At 54.4% G+C, this 20,873-nt stretch overlaps 7 protein-coding genes across 7 annotated transcripts; 6 read left to right on the top strand and 1 right to left on the bottom strand.

The window, feature by feature from the left end:
• Window positions 1-261: 261 nt before the first annotated feature.
• gcvT (Aminomethyltransferase) lies at window positions 262-1,771 on the top strand (the record flags this gene model as incomplete). Its single annotated transcript, XM_037316873.1, has 3 exons — window positions 262-1,026; window positions 1,095-1,661; window positions 1,718-1,771. The coding sequence occupies 3 exons, from the start codon at window positions 262-264 to the stop codon at window positions 1,769-1,771; spliced, it is 1,386 nt and encodes a 461-aa protein (XP_037185365.1).
• A 1,580-nt stretch (window positions 1,772-3,351) lies between these two features.
• On the top strand, window positions 3,352-4,820 carry CGCA056_v001612 (uncharacterized protein; the record flags this gene model as incomplete). The annotated part of the gene is made up of 5 exons (XM_037316872.1): window positions 3,352-3,480; window positions 3,536-3,630; window positions 3,685-4,445; window positions 4,494-4,697; window positions 4,750-4,820. The coding sequence occupies 5 exons, from the start codon at window positions 3,352-3,354 to the stop codon at window positions 4,818-4,820; spliced, it is 1,260 nt and encodes a 419-aa protein (XP_037185366.1).
• Window positions 4,821-5,139: 319 nt separating this feature from the next.
• eqxH-0 (Cytochrome P450 monooxygenase eqxH) lies at window positions 5,140-6,846 on the top strand (the record flags this gene model as incomplete). The annotated part of the gene is made up of 3 exons (XM_037316871.1): window positions 5,140-5,707; window positions 5,759-6,361; window positions 6,413-6,846. 3 exons carry the CDS (start codon window positions 5,140-5,142, stop codon window positions 6,844-6,846), a joined length of 1,605 nt encoding a protein of 534 aa, XP_037185363.1.
• A 2,593-nt stretch (window positions 6,847-9,439) lies between these two features.
• prlL-7 (MFS transporter prlL) lies at window positions 9,440-11,061 on the top strand (the record flags this gene model as incomplete). The annotated part of the gene is made up of 3 exons (XM_037316870.1): window positions 9,440-9,593; window positions 9,656-10,659; window positions 10,720-11,061. 3 exons carry the CDS (start codon window positions 9,440-9,442, stop codon window positions 11,059-11,061), a joined length of 1,500 nt encoding a protein of 499 aa, XP_037185364.1.
• Window positions 11,062-12,569: 1,508 nt separating this feature from the next.
• cctO-4 (Cyclochlorotine biosynthesis protein O) lies at window positions 12,570-13,613 on the bottom strand (the record flags this gene model as incomplete). Its single annotated transcript, XM_037316869.1, has 4 exons — window positions 12,570-12,763; window positions 12,823-13,056; window positions 13,117-13,242; window positions 13,304-13,613. 4 exons carry the CDS (start codon window positions 13,611-13,613, stop codon window positions 12,570-12,572), a joined length of 864 nt encoding a protein of 287 aa, XP_037184420.1.
• Window positions 13,614-16,383: 2,770 nt separating this feature from the next.
• Window positions 16,384-17,509, top strand: CGCA056_v001608 (uncharacterized protein; the record flags this gene model as incomplete). Its single annotated transcript, XM_037316868.1, has 3 exons — window positions 16,384-16,491; window positions 16,557-16,625; window positions 16,685-17,509. 3 exons carry the CDS (start codon window positions 16,384-16,386, stop codon window positions 17,507-17,509), a joined length of 1,002 nt encoding a protein of 333 aa, XP_037184419.1.
• Window positions 17,510-19,194: 1,685 nt separating this feature from the next.
• Window positions 19,195-20,298, top strand: RRI1 (COP9 signalosome complex subunit 5; the record flags this gene model as incomplete). The annotated part of the gene is made up of 2 exons (XM_037316867.1): window positions 19,195-19,219; window positions 19,286-20,298. The coding sequence occupies 2 exons, from the start codon at window positions 19,195-19,197 to the stop codon at window positions 20,296-20,298; spliced, it is 1,038 nt and encodes a 345-aa protein (XP_037184422.1).
• Window positions 20,299-20,873: the final 575 nt, after the last annotated feature.

Raw genomic sequence — 20,873 nt, 5'->3', positions numbered from 1 at the left:
ACCCCACACGGCATCTGTCCCACCATCCCACATTGCCTGATTAGGACGTTCTGACCAGCCCACATCATGATGCCGCTGGACAAACGGATTCCCGAAACTCCATCTCGATGAAAGCAATTCATGCAGTCGTGATGTCATATGGAAATAGTCTTAGGCAAGAGTCCGGGAAAGGATTATGGATACATATGATCGATGTATGTCCTTCCTATTATCTGTTCAAGTTCGACTAGCAAGTAGTTAACGTTTTGCCCCTCTTTCAACATGTCTCATTTAACCTCCCAAGTCCCAAACGAGAGCGCAGATCAACGCTGGTTTGACGATGGGCATGCGAAGCATCACGTTCCACTAGCACCAGCCGTGCCCATCGACCCTACTGTCAACACCTGGTCCCGCTTCGGTCCTACCTTCGAAGCCTATGAATACTCAGGCTGGATCGACGAGAGCGTCTCCTGGAAAACGGACTGCTACATCGGAGATTGGTCGCCGTTGCTGAAAGCCCGCGTCAAAGGCCCAGAGGCCCAGGCCTTTTTCGAATTCATCTCTACCAACCGGTGGCCCAACTTCAAGCCGGGACAGGCGAAACATGCCATCTTCTGCCAGGACAACGGCTGCGTCGTCGGCGAAGGCCTTGTCCTCATGCTCGCCAAGGATGACTTCATTTTCACCAGCGGACCTGGCACAGTTTGGCTGGCGTACCAATTCCGATTCGGAAGGAAGAAGTTCGATGCTACGCTTGAGCTAGTCACCCATGATTGGTTCCTCCTCCAAGTTCAAGGTCCTCGAAGCGCAAAACTTCTCAATGAGGTTACGGCCGAGGGGGTTCAAGACATTGATTTCATGCACTACAAGGAGCTCTCCATAGACGGCACGAAGTTCCTGTGCTTGCGACAAGGCGTCTCGGGCGAACTCGGGTTCGAGCTTTGGGGCCCTGCGAAAGACGCCCGGAAGATTTACAGCTCCATCGTAGATGCTGGCAAGCCACACAACCTCCGCCAGCTCGGTGCTCGTACCAAGATGGTGAACCATGTAAGCAATCACTTTAATTTCTCATCGTAAACTCTCGAATGTCTTTCTGACACTGTTTGCCATCGCAGGTTGAAGCAGCGTTTGCGACGCCGGCCGCCGACTTCATCCCAGCCGTCCACGCGCCCTCGAGCAACAAGGAACTTGTCGAGTTTCGACGATATGCTAAGTCGATTGGCTTCGACTTTGACTTACACGTGTCCAAGGCCAGCGGTAGCTACGGGACCGATCCTGTGCTGTACCACAATACCCCATTCGATCTGAATTGGGGTTGGCTTGTGAATCTTGATCACGACTTTATCGGGCGTGACGCGCTGGCCAAGTTGAAAGCCGACCCTCCGCGGAAGTTGGTGACACTTGTCTGGTACAAGGACGACGTTGCGGACGTCTTCGCATCTTTATTCCGTTCCGAGTCGTATGAGTATATGGAAATGCCTCGCAACTTGCTCGGTAATGTTGTTGGTAGCTCCGTGTCGGTTGGAAGCCAGACCATCGGATACGCTGTTTCTCGGTGCTACAGCTACTGGTTTAAGGAGATGATTTCTCTCGGCATAGTACTCAAAGAGCATGCTTCGCCTGGAACAGAAGTATCGGTGAAATGGGGTAGCGAAGGCTCGAAGCAGAAGATCATCAAAGCTGTAAGTTTGTTCGTAATGAGTTCTGGTGTATTTGGTTGTCTCACATTTGCATACAGCTCGTCCAACCTGCCCCTTACAAAGAAGACAAGAGACGCTGCAAGATTGTCTAGGAGGTTGTTGCTCAACATTGGAGCGGGTGCAGTTCTCATGAAAGTTGCACATGATCTCGCCAATAAAACATCTGCAAGTATCCCGTCGGGAGCTGTATTAGTTGCCGGACCAAAATTAGTTTTCAGTCGTACTGCATCAGTTAGTGGACTGCAGCTACCCTGGAACCCCGCATGATCGCTGCGATGGTCCCATAAATAAAAGTCCGATGCCGTCGCCCTCGGATACTTGTCAATCTCCGTCACGGGCCGTCACGGCAATTTAAATCCTGTTTGTGGGGGTTGAACCGGGTTTACCTGCACATGGTGCTCACTACAGGAATTGGATGCTCTTCCTTATCCTCTTTTGCCTTCCATTGAAATCCTCCTCTTGCCTGTTCGTCTTACTCAGCACCCAGCCACCGACTGTCATCTGAAGCGATGACATCCAAGACAGCGCCTGGAACGTCGGTCCTCTCATTCGCTAAAGAAGGCACCGTGGTACACAAGTGCCGCGTTTGTTTCAAGCCTTTCAAAAGGCGAGAACATCGAAATCGCCATGAGCGCAGCCGTCAGTCATTCATTCGCTTGACAATTTGATGATGCACTTTTGCTTCAGCACTGACTGTGGGCGCAGACACTCACGAAAAGCCCCACATATGCCGGTTTTGTGGCCGTCGGTATGCTCGCAGGTATTACAATTGAACTCATGAATGTGCCCATCCCATATATACTCATTCATACTACCTAGTGACCTTGTGACACGCCATGAGAAAACTCTCCATGCGGACCAATGGCAGCCGGTCAGCCATGACCTCACGCAAAGTTCAGCCTTAGAGGGAACAGACGAAGATGGGTTGATTGGCGATTCGGCTGCCGCCACCAACGAAGAAACACGGACCGATGTCGTGATCACCAACGTCCCGGACAACTCAGCGTCAACATCGGGGATTGAGACGACCACCGCGCATGCCACAGCGATTGACTTCGGCTCCTTTGGCATACACGATGTCAATTTTGATACTTACAATGATTTATCACCTAGTTTCTTCGACCCTTTCCTCGGCGATGTTTTTGATTCCTTTGCTCTCCCAACTTTCGATCAGTCTGGGATAGGGATGAATATGGAGGATGCGTACCTCGAGCCTTTGCTTGCTTCGGGAGAGACTCCCGTACCCCCACAAACGCCGAAAAAGGAACATTGCTTGCCGCGGATATCAAGGACAAGAGCCACGGCGAAACCAAGCATGATATTCACTGAGGAAATGAGGGCACACTGCGTCAATGATCTGAGATCACATCTTACACCCGAGCGACTTGGGGACTTCCAAATGCCTGACACAGCCTGCTTGCAGAAATGTCTGAACTCCTATGTCGAATCATTCCACGTTCACTTTCCTTTTCTACACCTCCCAACGCTTAGCCTCAAGACGGCTCCAAGCCCCCTGACACTGAGTATATGTGCAATAGGTGCATTGCACAGGCTTGACAGGAAGCTCGCTGCGTCGCTTTATCTGACAGCTGAGTCAATTCTGTCCATCGTCGAGTTTGATACCCTGCGCAACTGCTCGGCATTGCTACAAGACTGGGCAAAGCCGCGAGATATGCCAACGTCGGCATCCGCGCCACTTCCGCTGGCTCAAGCCCGCTTGCTACTCGTATTCTTTGCTTCTTTTAGTGGAGAGCCGCAGCTGATACGACAGGCTCTGGTTGGTTGTGGGTTCCTCTCTGCCGTAAGTGCTTCTCGTGTCTCCCAAAATATCCCTAAGATTGCGCTAAACGCACTAGGAATTCCGGTCAAGAATGTCACGAATGCGGCCTGTTTCCACGGCCAACGAATTATCTGACTGGCGAACTTGGGTTGAACACGAGTCAACAAAACGGTAAGGATTTTGTCAATGTTCCAAACCCTGTGCCAATGAGTTGACAAAATGAAGCTTGATGTGCAGCAGCATGATTCTTGGGAACTTACTTGTGATTACGTACGGGATGGTTCCAGGCTTTTCTATCCTCGAGGATGCCGACATTGGAATACCTGCCGATGATGCCCTGTGGGAAGCAAAGACGGCCTCTGACTGGGAAACTCTAGCAGCAAATAAACCGCTGTCATCCCATCTAGGTCTTCGCGAGGCGACTTCCGCCATTTTCGGCCAGACGCCACTTGAAAAGAAGTCAGACATCTGTTGGGAGTGGTCGCCGTTCGCTGCATCGGTGGTAATGCACAGCGTTGCCATCGCTATCTGGTACCTTACTCAAGGGCAACAAGTGTGCCACAGCGCGATTCGTAACTCAAAGGAGAGACACGACGCAAGCCAAATTGCGGCAGCTCTCTCCAGATGCCGAGACTTGCTCGCAGGAGTTGCAGACGCGCACACTGGTACTGAAGGTACTTGGAATGAAGCCGAAAGCCCTCTGCTCTTCAATGCATTCGCCATATTACGCGTTTCTTACGGGAGGGCTTTCATAAGGTTTCACTCCCTAGACCGCTCTCTATTGTTCAAAGAGAGTAGTCAGGTCATGCTGTCCATCTTGAGACGCTATTTCGAAGCTGTACAAGATCGAGACCCCTTCATGACCATGGCTGTCAGCTGTGCTCTCGAGGGATTCGCCATACCAATACGAGCTGGTATTCTGCTCATGCGAAAGACAGCTGCGTTCAAGTGGAGTGTAGAACACGCCTTAGCAAGCTGGGATGCCGGTATTGTCGCAATTTCGCTTCAACCTGCTATGTGCTGAACGTGATCAGGTCTACTTGTTACGAAATGGTTATATGCTGTTGAATGCTCGTATCGGACGAACGAATCTGTCACACCCGAAGAGAAACAGGTCTTAGACAGCGTCAGGCAGCTCTTGAACGAAGTTGAGAGCCATAGGTCTGACCAATCGTCGCTAGCGGCAGACCTGGCTCGTATGTGGGCTAGTATCTACGACGACACGTGGGTTTGGGGAGGTAAGAATATGCTACAGGATCAGCTTCAGGTACCTGACTGAAGACGTCACAGTTGCACCGCGGATCGGCTGGGTTCTCCGGGAACTTGCCAATATGTATGAAACTGGCATCGTTGCTGTATGAGTATCTTGAAGGATCTTGGCCAGTGAAAAGCTTGTAAGTGATTCATAGACGCTGGCTTCTGGAGATCTAGTGTCATCCCTCATCCCACGTCAACCCTTGCCCATTTTCTTAGTGCGGGTTGGGAAAATTTCCCTTTTCAGAATATGGAGCACGAAAGCGGAGGCCCGCACCAGCCATACCCATTCACATCTAGATGTTTCCTGATACCTCGGAATCCGTCGAGAATGCCGATGCTTTTCTTAAATACATGCGAAATGTTGTCTGCCAATCAGGGTTTTTGCTTTGCCAATCGTTCACGCTTCAGAAACTAGATCAGACAATGCTGCTTCCATCTACCAAATACTCCGTCACAGAACCATTGCTACTGGGTTCATGTGTCGTCGCTACCCTTCTCCCTCTTCTTCTCCTGTTCAAACTTATACCACGTCGGCACGATGACATCCCCCACATCAACCCCCCTCCCGTCTTGGACCTTTTTGGCCAAAAGACGAAGAAACATTTCACCTCCAACGCCGGAAAGCTCATGGAGAGCGGGCGCAAGCTCTTCCAGGGGAAACCATACAGGATGTTCACTGACCTCGGCGAGCTTGTCGTGCTTCCCTCCAAGTACATTGATGATTTCCGGAATGAGCCGGGCCTGAGCTTCATGACGGCTTTCATTGACAACTTTCATCCTTCGTTGCCCGGCTTCGAAGGCTTCGCGTTCGACGGCCGTCCGGACGAGCTTCTTCATAGAACCATTAACAAGAGACTCACAAAACTCCTAAGTAAGCCGTGTCCCCCGTGTTCAGCAATCCTGGTCTCAAACATTGCACAAGACCAGATTACTTCACCACTGGCGGCAGAGGCGAATTTCGCGACCAATCTCGTCCTCGGAAAATCAAACGGTAAGTCTGCTCTTGAAATCAAGGCCATATCCTTGAGCTAAATGTGAAAAGAATGGCAGGAGACCCCGATCAAGGATGCCACACTGGAACTAGTCGCCCGCTTATCCTCGCGTGTTTTCCTCGGAGAAGAGCTTTGCCGGAATCAAAAATGGCTCGACATCTCCAAGTCCTACAGCATCAACATCTTTCTCTGTGGAGAGTTACTGCGACAATACCCTCATTTTTTCAGACATGCCGCATGCTACTTCATTCCCGAATGTCAGCTGCTGAGGAAGCAAGTCGCTGATGCTCGAAAACTAATGACGCCAATCCTGCAAAAGCGACGAGATGAACGACGAATCGCCGAGACGAAGGGGAAGCCTGCGCCAGTGTATAACGATGTAATGCAATGGGTTGAGGAAGAAAGTAAGGGGAGCTCTTACGACCCTGTTGGAGCCCAGCTCGGGTTCTCTGTCGTCGCGATGCACACCACGACAGATCTGGCGACGGAGACCATGTGCCGGCTCATTCAACGCCCGCAGCTGGTACACGATCTACGCGAAGAGATTGAAAGTGTGCTGGTGAAGGAGGGCTGGACCAAGACGGCTCTTTTCCAGATGAAGCTACTCGATAGCGTTCTCAAGGAAGCGCAAAGGCTGAAGCCTACGACCTCGGGTGAGTTAGCTCTCAGCATGTAATGAGCTCTCTAATACTAACGACCCAAAGCGACAATGAACCGGACAGCTATAAAGCGCGTCACGCTTCCCAGCGGCCTGGTTCTTGAGAAGGGTGACCGCTGTATGGCAGACCTCGGTTCCATGGTGGATCCTGAAGTCTATGAGAACCCAGAGGTTTTCGACGGGTATCGGTACTTGCGCATGCGCGAAGACCCAAAGCTCGAGAGCAAAGCCCATCTCGTCAGTACCTCGTCGATACATCTGGGCTTCGGTCATGGGAAGCATGCTTGCCCTGGAAGGTTCTTTGCCTCGAACGAAGTCAAGATTCTTTTATGTCACTTACTTTACAAGTACGATTGGGATATTGACAGTGCGTACGAACACAAGATTAGGGAGTTCGGAATCAGTCTTTCCTCTGGAGATGGCCTGAAGGTTTCTTTCAGGAGACGAGAGAACTTGGCTGTTGACATTGACAGCCTCTGATAGTCTTACTGGGAAGGAAATAGAGTGATGAGTGAGGAGGGGCCACCTGTATCAATCGGACGACAACAGAAGAATGAAGAGCATGTTAGGATTGGTATGGAACGAATTTGCATCACTGGAGATAACTTCCAAGAACATGAGCGTCACTGATCAGTGTGCAAGGAGCCCACAAATTCAATATTTGCAAGTGTCGGAGAAAACAACAAAATCAGAATAAGACTTGAAGATTTAAGGCAGGAGCGAAATGGAAGTTGACAGGTAAGCTAACGATAAAGAAAATAACAGGTGCTGCGAAATAACAACTGTTGAAGATCCCCAACAGTTCAAAAAGGAAAAGAAGACAAGAGATGAAAGGAGAGAACTTGTTAAGCCAAAGAGATGGAAAGAAAAGATGCTGACAGCTTTGTCAATAATAGCTGAAGGCCGATGTCGGTAAGATGTGATGCGTCCTTTGCGGCTGTGTTTGGCGGCCTCGGACACGAGTGATGAATCTCAAACGTCGCCAGTGATCATCAAAGTTGAAAGGTGCAGGACAATTACAGTAGTTGGCTCCCGAACTTCCGGAAACTCCCTTGAAAATTAACTCAACACGAGTTGTCAACGGCTGGAATGATGCTTACGGCTGCCTGGTCCGTAAAGAGAGACCTGCAAAGAGCTGGAACTCCATCCTCCGCTGCATCTTTACCGATCGGCTCAGGGCGGACCCACTCATGCCCGCCGGGCAGCGGGCCTAGGGCTGCAGCCACTTAGAATAAGGCCGCCGGCGGGCGGCGCGCGCATGTGTCTCTCGCGCGCCGCCCATCGGGCCATTGCCCCGGGGCCCTCTCTTCGGGTCTCTGATATCGCATTCGTCTTACAACTCATCTTCAATAGTGTAAAGTAAAGCTCTATCGTCATCATATCCCTCGGAGTCCCAGATCAGACAGCAGCATGCCGAAATACGGAGACGCCATGGCGCCACATCCCGCGCTGTCGGTGATGCCTAGACATCTCGGCAGACGCAAGACCAGGGCTTTTTCGCTTTTGCAAGCGATAATTCAGCGCATGCGTCGCCTTTCATCCATTCCTTCTCATAGAAGTTTGCTTACCTGAGTGCCATGCTCACCAAGGAACTCATGTCATCATGGGTTAGGTGAACCCTGGCTCTCACGTGTGAATGGAGCCCGGTGGCGGGGAACGGGGGTTGGCACATAGTACGCGTAGATGGGCCCATCTTGATCAAATCGCTTCGTGTAATAATCGTCCGGCGAGTGATACCTATAACGATTCAAGAACCGCTTGCAATTGCCACCAAAGAGGCGTCGCGAGAACGCCGCCTCTCCCACGCCACGCCAGCAGGCCGTTATCAGCAGCCATCACCGAGCGCCAAACCGCCGGTTCCTTGATGCGCGAGTCAGCAACCCCGACGTCAACGAGATGAGACGAATAGGATTTCTTGTATGCGGCCTCCCTCCGCGGGTGTAATATCGAGAGCTCGAGAAAGAGGCACAGCAGCTGGAACGAATATCCGAAGAAAGGAGCCCTTTAACAAGGGACAACCCTAAGCTTCTCTATGGATCCGGCGATAAGGAAGAGCGTGGTCTCCCGAAGCAATGAGATGCTGCACTCCGCTTGCTGCGCTGCATCATGCACGAACGGCCCCCCCTTTCGATCCAAGTCCACTGTCCCGGAGACCCACGGAGAAGTCTTGAATAATATCCTCATGTCTTTGCATCTGCAGACTTGGCAAGCAACAGGCTGACAGCCGCAGAAGTAGGAATTGGCCCTCTGACATGCGTCTAATTCGGCCTGACCGCCACGGAAATGCGGCATATCTGACAGGGCTTCTAGATGCATCTGTTCTCACATTTCTGGCATGTGTGTTGCCGCCTTTCGCCTTCTTTGTTTACAAATTTTCAGTTAGCTTCCCCGAGGACCGGACGCAGGCCGAGAATCGACATGTAAGGGCAAGCGCTCAATCTAAGGCCTGGGAAATGGTTCTCCCTCCCGAGTCCGGGGTCGTCCCCGGAACTGACAACTTTTTTTTGCCCAGACTTGGCCTTATCTAGAGTAGTGCGCGGCATCTGATTGGCGAATGCGTTATCTCCCCCGCCGGCATTTACCAATTGACTTCGCCCAAGCGCTTCATCATTCTCTAGGCGGCGGAGAGAACCCCCGAACTCTGTCAATGACTTGCAGAGACAGAGATAAGGAAAAGAGCACCACCACAAGGAAGAGAAGACATTTTGGTTGTACAAATGCAGTTTCTAAAACAGATAGCTCGCGGGGTGGGATACGCACTATTATGGAGAACTTCGCGGGCGGATGTCGGAATGGATCGTACCATCCACGCGGAACTGTCAGGGATTGTCAACTTATAACAACCTCTCGACTCCCTCTGCCCACGGGTTGATGGTTTCTGGATGAACTGCAAGTCATCAACAACTTCGACAACTAGCCGCCATCAAACGGGTTCGACAAAGTCTACTGGTCGTCGACTTTAGATCAACCCCTGACTCAACTCTCAGGGCCTAATCCTCTAAGTAGATCGACAACTCTCACCGAGACCTCACCGAACTTTCGACAAGCAGCACCTTCCATATCATCCGCCAAGATGGTTGACTGGAAAGCCATGTTCTCCCCGGCGCCGTCCCTGGACGTGCCCGGGCTGGAGACTGTTGACCTCGCCGACAAGGAGATGGAGAAGCGCATCGTCAGGAAGCAGGATCTCCGCATCCTCCCCTGGATTTGCATCACTTACCTCTTGAGTATGTTCATCAACCTCTCAGAAAGTCTCCCAGACATAGGCCAATCAACTGACACCATCTAGACTACCTCGACCGCGTCAACCTCGGTAACGCCCGCACACTCAACAACGACACCCCCGAAGACAACATCGTCACGATGCTCAACCTCACCGGCTCCCGCTACAACGTCGCTGTCGCGCTCTTCTTCGTCCCCTACGTCCTCATGGAGTTCCCCTCCAACATCATGCTCAAGTACTTCTCCCCCTCCAAGTGGATCTCCCGCATCATGGTCTCCTGGGGCATCGTCACCATCTGCACCGCCGCCTGCACCACCTACGGCGGCCTCCTCGCCGTCCGCATCATGCTCGGCCTCGCCGAGGCCGGCTTCTTCCCGGGTATCATGATGTACCTCTGCTTCTGGTACAAGCCCGAAGAGCGCGCGACCCGCATGGCCATCTTCGCCTCCTCCGTCGCCGTCGCCGGCGCCTTCGGCGGTCTCCTCGCCACAGGCATCTCCTTCCTCAACAAGAAGGGCGGCCTCACCGGCTGGCAGTGGCTCTTCATCCTCGAGGGCATCCCCGCCGTCATGGTCGGCGTCATGGTCTGGTTCATGCTGCCCGACTACCCGCAGACCGCCGCGTGGCTCACCCCCGAGGAGCGCGCCTTCGCCGTCAAGCGCCTCGGCCCCTACGCGCCCTCCATGAGCGACAAGCACTGGGACAGCAAGGTCGCAAAGTCCACCCTCGCCGACCCCTTCTTCTGGCTCTTCGCCGTCATGTACTTCCTCATGACCAACTCGCTCAATGCCTTCGGCTACTTCGCGCCCACCATCGTCTCCTCGCTCGGCTTCAAGGGGTACAACGCTCAGCTGCTCACCGTCCCGCCCAACGTCTTCGCCATGTTCATCATCATCGGCAACTGCCTGCACAGCGACAAGACCAAGGAGCGCTCCCGCCACGTCATCGGGGCCCTCATCTTCGTGTCGATCGGATACCTGCTCCTCGCCATCGTGAAGCACTGGGGTGTGCGCTACTTTGCCGTGTGCATCATCGCCTGCACCAACGCCGCCGTTCTCCCCTTCGTTGCTGTAAGTTCTCACCTCGAAGAATCTCGCACCAATTATCACAGAAGACTAACATATAAACAGCACCGCACCGCAACCGTCCAAGGCTCCACCGCCACCGCCCTCGCGACGGGAGGCATGATCGCGATCGCCAACACGGGCGGCATCTCCGCCCCCTTCCTCTTTCCCAGCACCGACTCCCCCATGTACAGCATGGGCAACTGGACCATCTTCGCCTTCCTCGCCACCACCGCCCTGCTCGCCGGCTACGTCTGGTACGTCTTCGGCAGCCACTCGGGCTACCGCACCGGCACCAAGGACGCCCAGGGCAACCTCGAGGTCCTGGACGCCGGCGCCGGCGACCCGGACGAGATCATGAACAAGCAGCTCGGCATCGTGACCAAGAAGGACGTCGAGGATGTCTAGGCCGGCATCTTCGCCATCCACCGGACAGAAATGATACATGCGGTTTTGGATTTAGTTCGGCGAGCGCGGCTAGTTTTGTGTTGTTGTAATGGATTCATGTGGATTACAGAGTGATAGACAGAGAGAGAGGAAGAGATACCCCTGGATACAGTAAAACCCCGTGGTTAGGGGTCGATAGACAAACAAAGTCAATCTACAGTTTTGACGATTATCAATCAATGTTTCTTACCGACCGCAGCGCCTTTTCCGGGACTGCGTGAGGAGCGTCTCCCGCGTTTACGGTAATCCCGCCCGGCTGGGCTGAACGGGCGCGCTCTCGTGGGCGATGCGAGTCAAAAGCTTGCGAAATGGAAAGAAACTGGGATGACAGCGACGGACAATTAGGCCGTTTGTTCCACGCGATCCAACGGGCGGCAGATGGCTGTAAGTAGTAATGTAAGTATGCTAGCCAAACCCTGAGAGCACGATTCACGAAAGAAGCTTATCTCGCATACCGCGCGAACCCGTTCCACGGAATGCGCGATCCGCCAACGCAAGCTCCGCGGAACAAAAGAACGATTCAAAAACGAGCAATACATGCCGGCCTCGGGAGTTTTCTTCCGTCCCATGGAACCCTGAAGTATTTCGTCTCGTCGTGGCGCGCCCGGGTTGGCCTCGTTCCATGCAAGGATGCTGCAAAAGTATGCGGACTTGCGAGGGGGAGGAAGGGTTCATTGAAGTAGGAAAGACAAAAAGGAGGAGGGCCAGGGCGAGACAGGCACCGGACTTCAATTAAGTCGTGCACCCGCATCGCGCATAAGTGCCCGTGTCAGCAGACACACCTCCCGCCCGTTATTCGCTGGTGTTTCTAGATGCATTTTTGACAGGTGAGGCAAAACGAAACCAAACAGCCTGCCTCGAACTTGCACTGACAGCCGAGAAAACACCCGAGATGGCGCAAAAAAGTAATTGGGCCCTAACCAGGGATCGAACCTGGGACCTCTCCCAGACGTGATTATCGAAGACAACCCTAAGGGAGAATCATACCGCTAGACCATCAGGGCGGGTACTGGATGGGAGTCCAGTCGGTACCAGCTGGCGCTGGTGGATTGGAAGGCAAGCCCGGAGTACAGCTTATTGAGGGCCTTGACTGAACCTAATTCCTCCTCGACCCCGAAAGATGAGATTATCAGATTGGATTAAATCATCGGTCTTTCGTGCCGAAAGCATAAACTCAAGCTTGAGTTTATATGGACCGCGGTATGACAGAAGCCAAGAAACTTCCGTCTTTCCCGCTCACATGTGTGTACGCGCGCTGCGCCCTACGGCGCTGGACGTGTGAACTTTGCTGAGGCTTTATTTTTCGAGTTGTATGCAATGCCGCGCTCTGCTCATGTGCTGTATGTATTTTAACGTTTTTGTTTCTCTGCCAAAGCCAATCCAACCACCAAGGGGATCCCTTCCCGCTCGCACGCCGCACGTATGCCGTTTTGCCTTGCCTCCCCTTTTCCGGCTGCAGGGCGAAAACTCTATTCCTCATCCTCAAACGTCACTGAATGAATCATGGCCCAGTTGCGGATGTCGTCGAAGTTGCGGCAGGTGTGCAGGGTGCTGAAGTCGGGCCAGTGGCCCTCGACGGGGAGCTCGGGGTACATCTTGAAGGTGAAGACGCCAATGTCGGACTCGCACATGAGTTTCATGCGGATGGCCTCGATGCAGTGGTCTGTAGAGATGCGTGAGTTAAGTGATGATGATGAATTGTACGCGGTTTGATGAACATACCGATGTGGCCGCGAAGGTCCTCCGCGTCGGTAGGGACGTCGCCGCCGACCTCCGTTCTGTTGTAGTACTCGGGGTACGACGACTGGCGGAGGAGGTTGAGGCAGTGGAGCTGGTGGAAGACCTCAAGGCCGGCGCGGTATCCCTCCTCGCCCGTGATGGGGTTGGTGATCTTGATGGACTTGGGGTCGAGGCCGAGCTTGACGAGCTCTGCGTGAGAGATCATCTGGTCGCCAACTGCAGTCCAGTCAGTCATCGCGAAGCTGCCGATGCATCCATTACATTAGAAAGCCTTACCATTGTTGGTGATGTGATCCCATGCACGGTCAACCTCCCACCCGGCTCCAACAAACGGCGAGAAGTCCATGATGGGGAGCAGCTTCCATCTCTCGCTGTGGTACTTGACCACTTCCGCCGCGGGGGCTGTGTTTTCGGGTCAGCTTCCTCCTCAATCAAACATGTCTTAATGACGAAGAAGACATACAGTATGAAGAGTACTTCTTGACAAAGTATTGGTCGTCGATCTTGTTGCCGAAACGCAGGCAGAACGCCAGCGCAAAGAACGTAATCGACGTCGTCAGCAACAGGCCGTGAACAGCCCACGGCCAGTACCTCGCGACAAGCAGACGCGCCTTCTCTTTGCACGGCATCTCATCGCCGACCCTCATCCGCCTCCATCTCGATGTCGACGCCGGCCGGTCCGTGTTTTCCGTGTTCTCCGTGTTGAGGCTCCCGGCCAGGCTCTCGACCTCCTCCTCCTCGTGCGGCACTTCTCGGTAGATCTTTTCGGACATGATTAAGTTGGTTTGAAAGAAAGCAGAGAGAATAAGAAGAGTACGACAACAACAAAAATGTAACTATGTGAAAGAAGTCCTCGCACGCCAGGTGCTAATTAGGGAAGAGAATGAAAGTAACGACACGCAACAAGTCAACCCCAGCGACAGGATGTTTGTTTGGTGTTGAGATTGGGAAGTGAGAAGTGAATGACCAAACAAAACGATAAGAATTGAGAGGTACGGAGAGAAAGAGGAAGAGAGAGTAGACTACGCGAGGGGCGACGCTCGGCGTGCTTTCGCTGAAGGTAAGAAGAGACGAGTGCCAAGACGATCCGCTTCGGGCACGAAAATCGGATTACCAGAATGATGGGAGATCACAGACCGTCAACCATCGATGGGGGGGAAAGGGCGCTTGTCTGCAATGGACCGTGTTTGGTGTTGCTGGAACTTGCAGCAATAGCAGCGGCGTGATGTAGACAAGGTAGAGTAGGACGCGAGATTGGCACTTCCAGGTTGGGCTCTCTGTCTCTCTCTGAGTCTCTCACTGTGTTCGGCGTTTCTCTCCTGGGCCTCGCTTGCGCTGTCATGTCAAGTCAACGTCAAGGGGAACAGGCTAACAGTGAAAAAATTGGGCAAGAAAGTCGCCGTCCGCACCGCTTCTGGGTAATGTCGACAGCCACCGGGGCCAGCCACTGGGCATGTCATCCAGCCATCAGAAACGTTTGGGCTGTTTGATCTTCGTTGCGAAGTTGCGGACGGGCCATGGTGACCTTTCATCCAAAGCAAGAATAGACGACACAGAGCGGACTACAGCGCCGTCGCAGCCGGGGCGGGAAAAACGGGATCGCTCGTCCAATCATGGATGGGCCTCGACAGGTCGGGGGAAAAGAAGGGATAACTAATCAATTCATGGGTGAGGCATGGAGGAATGGAGGGATGTCGTGCACTGTGACGGAGGTGGAGATGGTGGTGGTGGTCCGGGTCGATGTTGCATCTTGCGCGAGTCTTGTTCTGCAGCAGCGGGAACAACATCAGCGACAGCAGCAAAAGAAGCACTGAAGCAGCCAATCTTGCACACTCGCAGCAGGGCGTCTTCAGCTGTGCGTTCGCCTGACTGGCTGGCTGGCTGGGCTTGCCTGGGTCCCCGTGTTTGGCCAAGCTGAGGCGTTGGTGCGGTGTCTCAGAACAGGGGCCTGGCGAAACGCGGAGCTGGGACGTGACAGGGCCTGCCTTGGCTTTGCGGAGATTTTAGCCCCCTCCCCTACGAAGTACGTTCCTGTACCATGTCACGCTAACTTAGTCAATCGAGTTGTACGTATCCGTAGTGCTCCCCATCAACGCGGTAACACCAAACCTCGATCCCACCTTTCCACTACTTTGACTTGAATGACAGACAACCACACACCCTTGCCCGCCTCGACTTCAGCCAGGAACCAAAGTCTACCCGCAAATTTGTCCCATCTTCAGCCAGAGACTTGCACTAACTGGGAAAGCGCCCAGGCCACACCCATGAGGCAGGCAGCGCAGGGCCGCAGGGTGGTGGGCGGCACTGCGGCTCAACACCGCCCGGCATCTTGTTGCCGCAACCTCACATTCGCTCTGCACCGCTGCTGCTGCTGCTGCTTCCAGAGTGGGACGCTTCGTTTTCCACACCTTGCGAGTCGGGTTCTTTTCCACCTTTGGCGTGTCATTGTCTTGGCAGCCTGGGACTGCTGCTGTGTCAGAGGGACGACCGAAGACCGCCCCCCCTGTGCGGCTCTCTCACTAACCGTAGCCAATCTCGCATGCCGCATTTGTCCTCTCCCAACACCACCTCGTCTCTCAGTGGTCACTCATCCCTCTTCTCTTCACCTCTGGCTCCCTCGCCCTGACCGCGCCGGTGTCGTGAACACCTTCCGTAACGGCCTGTCGATCAGGCTTAGCATCAGATCTGGCTGGGAGCCCTGTCATTCCCTCGTTGCCAAGTTCCCAAACCACCAAACGAGAAAGAGGCGCCTCCACAAAACACCCCTGGCCCGACTTCCTCGCAGACTGAAACTGTAAGCGAGGCCCAACCAGGGTCATTCCTATCGCCAATAAGATATTATGCTTGTTGAAGCGAGCGCATGCCGCTGGAATACGCAGAGACGCGGGTAACGGCTCGAATCCCAGCAAGCCACCCAGACCGCCCCATCCCCGCACTACCCAACGATCCTCGACATCACCAGGCGTGGTCCTGGGGCAGTTTTGAATGGTGTCCCGTCTCTACGGCTAGCCCAGTCCGAGCAACTCTCTCCATTGTGTCTGCAGAACAAGCCGTCATAGCCCGTGACCCTGCCTGCCCGTCTCTCTTCCCTCCCCCAGTGCCCCAACTCCGTGACCAACCACCCCCTCTAGACCCTTTCACTCGAACTCTGAGACGTTTCTGGTCTAGCAGAGCAGGACGATCACAGTTTGACGCCTTCGAAGTCGAAGGAACTCGTCTAAACTTGGGGCCCCGGCCCCTGCCCGTACGTACAACTCGCGATGAGGTTTGGGGGACGACATCTGCCGGAAGGGGGGGCCATGTCACATCCATCCACTCCCCCCCGTCAGGCACAGGAGTGATTCTGGAGGACGAGAGAGAAGACTTGAGCTAGATATAAATCACTCAAACCCGCTCATCAGCCCACAAACATCTGACCATTCAACCCTCTCATTCCACAGTTGGCCCCTAATCGCTTGACGCGACTTTTCATTCTCTTCCTTTCTGTAATTTCAGTTGCTGTCATTCGCTGCCGGTCAGCCTTACCATTCCTTTTCCATCAAGATGCATTACCCTTCCTTCGGCCACTTCCTCTTGGCGAGCATCCTTGCCGTCCAGGGCGTTCAGTCCCTCAACCTCATCCCCAATGGCGAGGTTGCCAGACGCGTGGTAGTGAGTTGGACACCATCATGAGTTTATACAGTGGGGGACATGTGCGCTAATATGAGTTAATTAAGGCTCCCGCCTTGGCACTTGCCATTCCTGCCGTTGCCGCGCCCCAGGCCGTTAACATCGAGGCTCGTGAGGTAAGACGCTTGACTATATATGATCAAATGGTTTCCCATATTCTAACAACCTACCACAGCCTCACCACCGCGGCAAGAAGACCAAGAAGGCCAACCGCAACCGCCGTGACGAGTCCATCGTCGAGGATGCCCTTGAGGCCCGTGACATTGAGGCTCGTGAGCCTGAGCCTCACCACCGTGGCAAGAAGACCAAGAAGGCCAACCGCAACCGTCGTGATGAGGCCTCCATCGATGAGGCTGTCGACCACGCTGCCGTAGAGGAGCGTGACATCGAGGCCCGCGAGCCCCACCACCGCGGCAAGAAGACCAAGAAGGCCAACCGCAACCGCCGTGACGAGGGTGCTCACGATGACGCCCTCGAGGCCCGCGACATCGAGGCCCGTGAGCCCCACCACCGTGGCAAGAAGACCAAGAAGGCCAACCGCAACCGCCGCGATGAGGCCAGCACTGATGAGGCTCTTGAGGCCCGTGATATCGAGGCTCGTGAGCCCCACCATCGCGGCAAGAAGACCAAGAAGGCCAACCGCAACCGTCGTGACGAGGCTTCCACCGACGAGGCTCTTGAGGCCCGCGACATCGAGGCCCGCGAGCCCCACCACCGTGGCAAGAAGACGAAGAAGGCTAACCGCAACCGCCGTGACGAGGCCACCACCGATGAGGCTCTCGAGGCTCGCGAGATCGAGGCTCGTGAGCCCCACCACCGCGGCAAGAAGACCAAGAAGGCCAACCGCAACCGCCGTGACGAGGCCACCACCGACGAGGCTCTTGAGGCTCGTGACATTGAGGCCCGCGAGCCTCACCACCGCGGCAAGAAGACTAAGAAGGCTAACCGCAACCGCCGCGACGAGTCCGCTGCCGGTGACGCCGTTGCGTTCACCGCCTAAGGGATTTCCCATTTGGCAGGCAAGGGGCCAACTACGATTTGCTCTGACCATTGGGGGGCGTGCCCTTGACTATTCAGACGGTCTCGGCGTCCCCCCGTCACCCTGTACTTTAGAGTCCGAGATCCCTTCTCTTTAGGAAGAGGGGAGAGAAATCCAAAATTGCCACCCTCGGACTCGGTGGCGGGTTCGGATTCGGGAATTGCATCTTCTTTTTCCTTTAGCCTCAGTGTTGTGTGTAGACTAGATCAGCTCTTTTCGGTTTCCTTTTCCATAACATCTTTACAGTAATAATGACGGTACCTAATGTGCTTTGAATGTGCCAAAACGTGCCTTCGTGTTCTTCGCTGCTCGTGTGTGAGAAAGACTGAGCGATTGGTGGGTTGTGTTTGTGCGTCGTCGAAGGGTGAAACAGCCCAGTCGCAAGGCCAGCAGCGTCGCAGCAGTCCCATATCCGTACCTTTGCTGGTTGCATGAACCCCCGAAGTGTTGCGACGAATTTTGCGTTTCGCCTCAAAGTGTGGCCGCCCTCCCTTTCCTTGGGATGATGTCAAAGCATTCTCTCGGAGCCGGCGCGGATGTGCCACGCGGCGTGGCCGGGAACATCCCTTCGCTCTCGCGTTCGCGAGTCGTCGCGGGAGGGTGACTTTGCAGTTTGGGCGGAATTCGGCACAAAGTCCGCGTTGCGTCGTGTGCGTGGCGGCTATTGGTAATCGAATGTGGACCGGAGTTCGACGCAATTAATTGCGTGCGCAGAAATATTTCGGGAATGAAGATATCCGGGAGATGCCATGACGTTTGTCGTTTGCTTGAGCCTCAAGATCCATATCCCCCAAGGATCTGAAGCCAAGAGCTGCTAGTCGCCCAGTGATCTGCCAGGGTTGTGCGTCTTTCCCGTCTTGGAAACCGCAAATCCGACAATACTGGTTCTCACATATCTCAGAGATCGCTTCTTCCAAGTGATTTTCGTTCCCCCCCGCGCGTCGCATCGAACCGTTCATCATCTCGATGCAAGACCCGCTGAGCGACGCGTGGAAGATGAACGGCGTTCGGCCATCTCCCGCCCGCGTGGTCCCATCAGACACCCACAAAAAGTCATTCGAATGACTTTCTTTTTCGAGAGCAAAGATTCAGAGTCCGAGCCAAGAGGTGAGAATGTACCTCGAATGGCTATCAACGCGACAACACGCTGATGTTTGAGTTTTTCCTGGAAATGCGATGAGCCGAATCATGTTGGCGCTGGCCTCAAGTCCGGGGACGCCCGAAAGGCACTGCCCGCTGATGATGATGCCGAGCATTGAGCCATCACGTGATAAGAAGACTTGTCTCTGACAAGCCTTCTGTGTTGAAACTTTGCATCTTGGCGTTTTGAGGTTGTGTTCGTGATACCATTAGTGCTGTTGATAAGTGAAGTCGTCGAGAGGTCAATTGCGTACCGGTCGCAACACGAATGGAGGAGTGACCCACTTGGATGGAAAACCCCGGACTTTCTCCGCAGGGGTGGGGATTACATAAGTGAACCTTCCAGGTGCCCAGAGCTTTATCTTATCGATACAGATAAGCTTTGACGTGAGGCAGGCACCTGAATGGTGGGGTAAGATACCTGTTGCCGCCTTCCACCTTCAACCTTTCTTTCCCGCCGTCAACTCCATCAAACAAATCCTGCTCACGCAGTTCGAGCAGCCAAGATGGAGACAGCTCTCAAGTCGTGGGGTAAGCTATTTCTGATTACTCCCCGATCCATTGCTCCCGCCGCCTCATGCTAACCGCCGCCCGCAGAGCTCGACAACAACGTCAAGTTGGTCGACCCCAAACGCGACGCCCTCTACGACCTCGATACCGATGCCCAGAAGACAGCCATGGCCGCCCGCCCGTGGGCCCAGAACCCGAACCACTTCAAGAACGTCCGCATCAGCGCCGTTGCGCTCATCAAGATGGTCATGCACGCCCGGTCCGGCGGTAACCTCGAGGTGATGGGGCTGATGCAAGGGTACGTCAACGGCGACACCTTCATCGTCACAGATGCCTTCCGACTACCCGTCGAGGGAACCGAGACGCGCGTCAACGCCCAGGGCGACGCTGAGGAGTACATGGTCGAATACCTCACCCTGTGCCGCGAGCAGGGCCGCATGGAGAACGTCGTCGGCTGGTACCACTCCCACCCGGGCTACGGCTGCTGGCTCTCCGGCATCGACGTCAGCACTCAGGCCCTGCAGCAGCAGTTCCAGGAGCCCTTCCTCGCCGTCGTCATCGACCCCGACCGCACAATCAACGCCGGCAAGGTCGAGATCGGCGCCTTCCGCACGTACCCCGAGAACTATGTCAAGGAGAAGGAGAGCAGCAGCGGCGGCGGCGGCGGCGTCACGAGCGAAGGCTGGCAGGAGGTCCCCCTGGCCAAGGCGGCGGAGTTTGGCGCCCACGCGAGCAAATACTACAGTCTGGAGGTGTCACATTTCAAGAGCACGCTCGACTCGCACCTGTTGGAGCTGTTGTGGCACAAGTACTGGGTGCAGACGCTGAGCCAGAGCCCGCTCTTCACGAACCGCGACTACGGAAACAAGCAGATGCTCGATCTCGCCTCCAAGATCAAGGAAGCCACGACGCAGGTTTCTCGGCAAGGACGGAGTGCGTCGTCGATGAACGCCATGGGCACGGGCGGCAAGAAGGTGGACGGCTTGGTCGAGAAGCTTGTCAAGGATACCAACGCGGTGGCCATGCAGGAGAAGACGGGTCTGGTTGCGATGGATATCAAGAAGAAGATTTTCAACGACGTGAGCGCGAACGCGTCGTAACTTGGGAGTCCTGTTTTAGTGGTTATTTCTCGACGTCTTCCGGGGTACACAAGCAACCTCTTGGGCATGATAGATGGCGTTCAGAGGATAGGCTGGGCGTTGGCCCTGAAATGAGATTATGAATTTGAGTCATTCAATTGCGTCTCTGACTTTGAGTCTTTTCGGTATGTTAGGAACCTTGATTGCTGGCCCTGACCAAGTCGGTTTTCTTCGTCCACCTGACCTTGCTGGTGCTGTCATCTGAAGATTAGCTGCGGTCCTCGCGGAGACGGAGCGCTCCGGACCAGGTCGACCGTTGATGTCCGAAAGGATGACGGATTCCTCCTCGCTCCGCGTCACTATCTCGGTCGAGAGCCCGCCATCTCATATTTACCAAACTCAGATGACTTACCCTAACCTGACGGTTTCGGAGCATTGTACCACATGCAACCACTGCGATGGGCCTGCGCCCTCTATCTGGATATCGCCTAGCAGTGACGAAACATGCCCAGCGGGATACTTTGAACATTCTCAAGGGCTTGTCGTTCACCAGCCAATGGCATTGTGTCTGACCCGAGCGGGTACTCCATCACCCC

This window comes from Colletotrichum aenigma, assembly GCF_013390185.1.
Source record: "Colletotrichum aenigma strain Cg56 chromosome Unknown KSG_Cg56_contig01, whole genome shotgun sequence".
NCBI lineage: Eukaryota > Fungi > Ascomycota > Sordariomycetes > Glomerellales > Glomerellaceae > Colletotrichum > Colletotrichum aenigma.
This window is presented reverse-complemented; position numbering and strand designations above follow the sequence as displayed.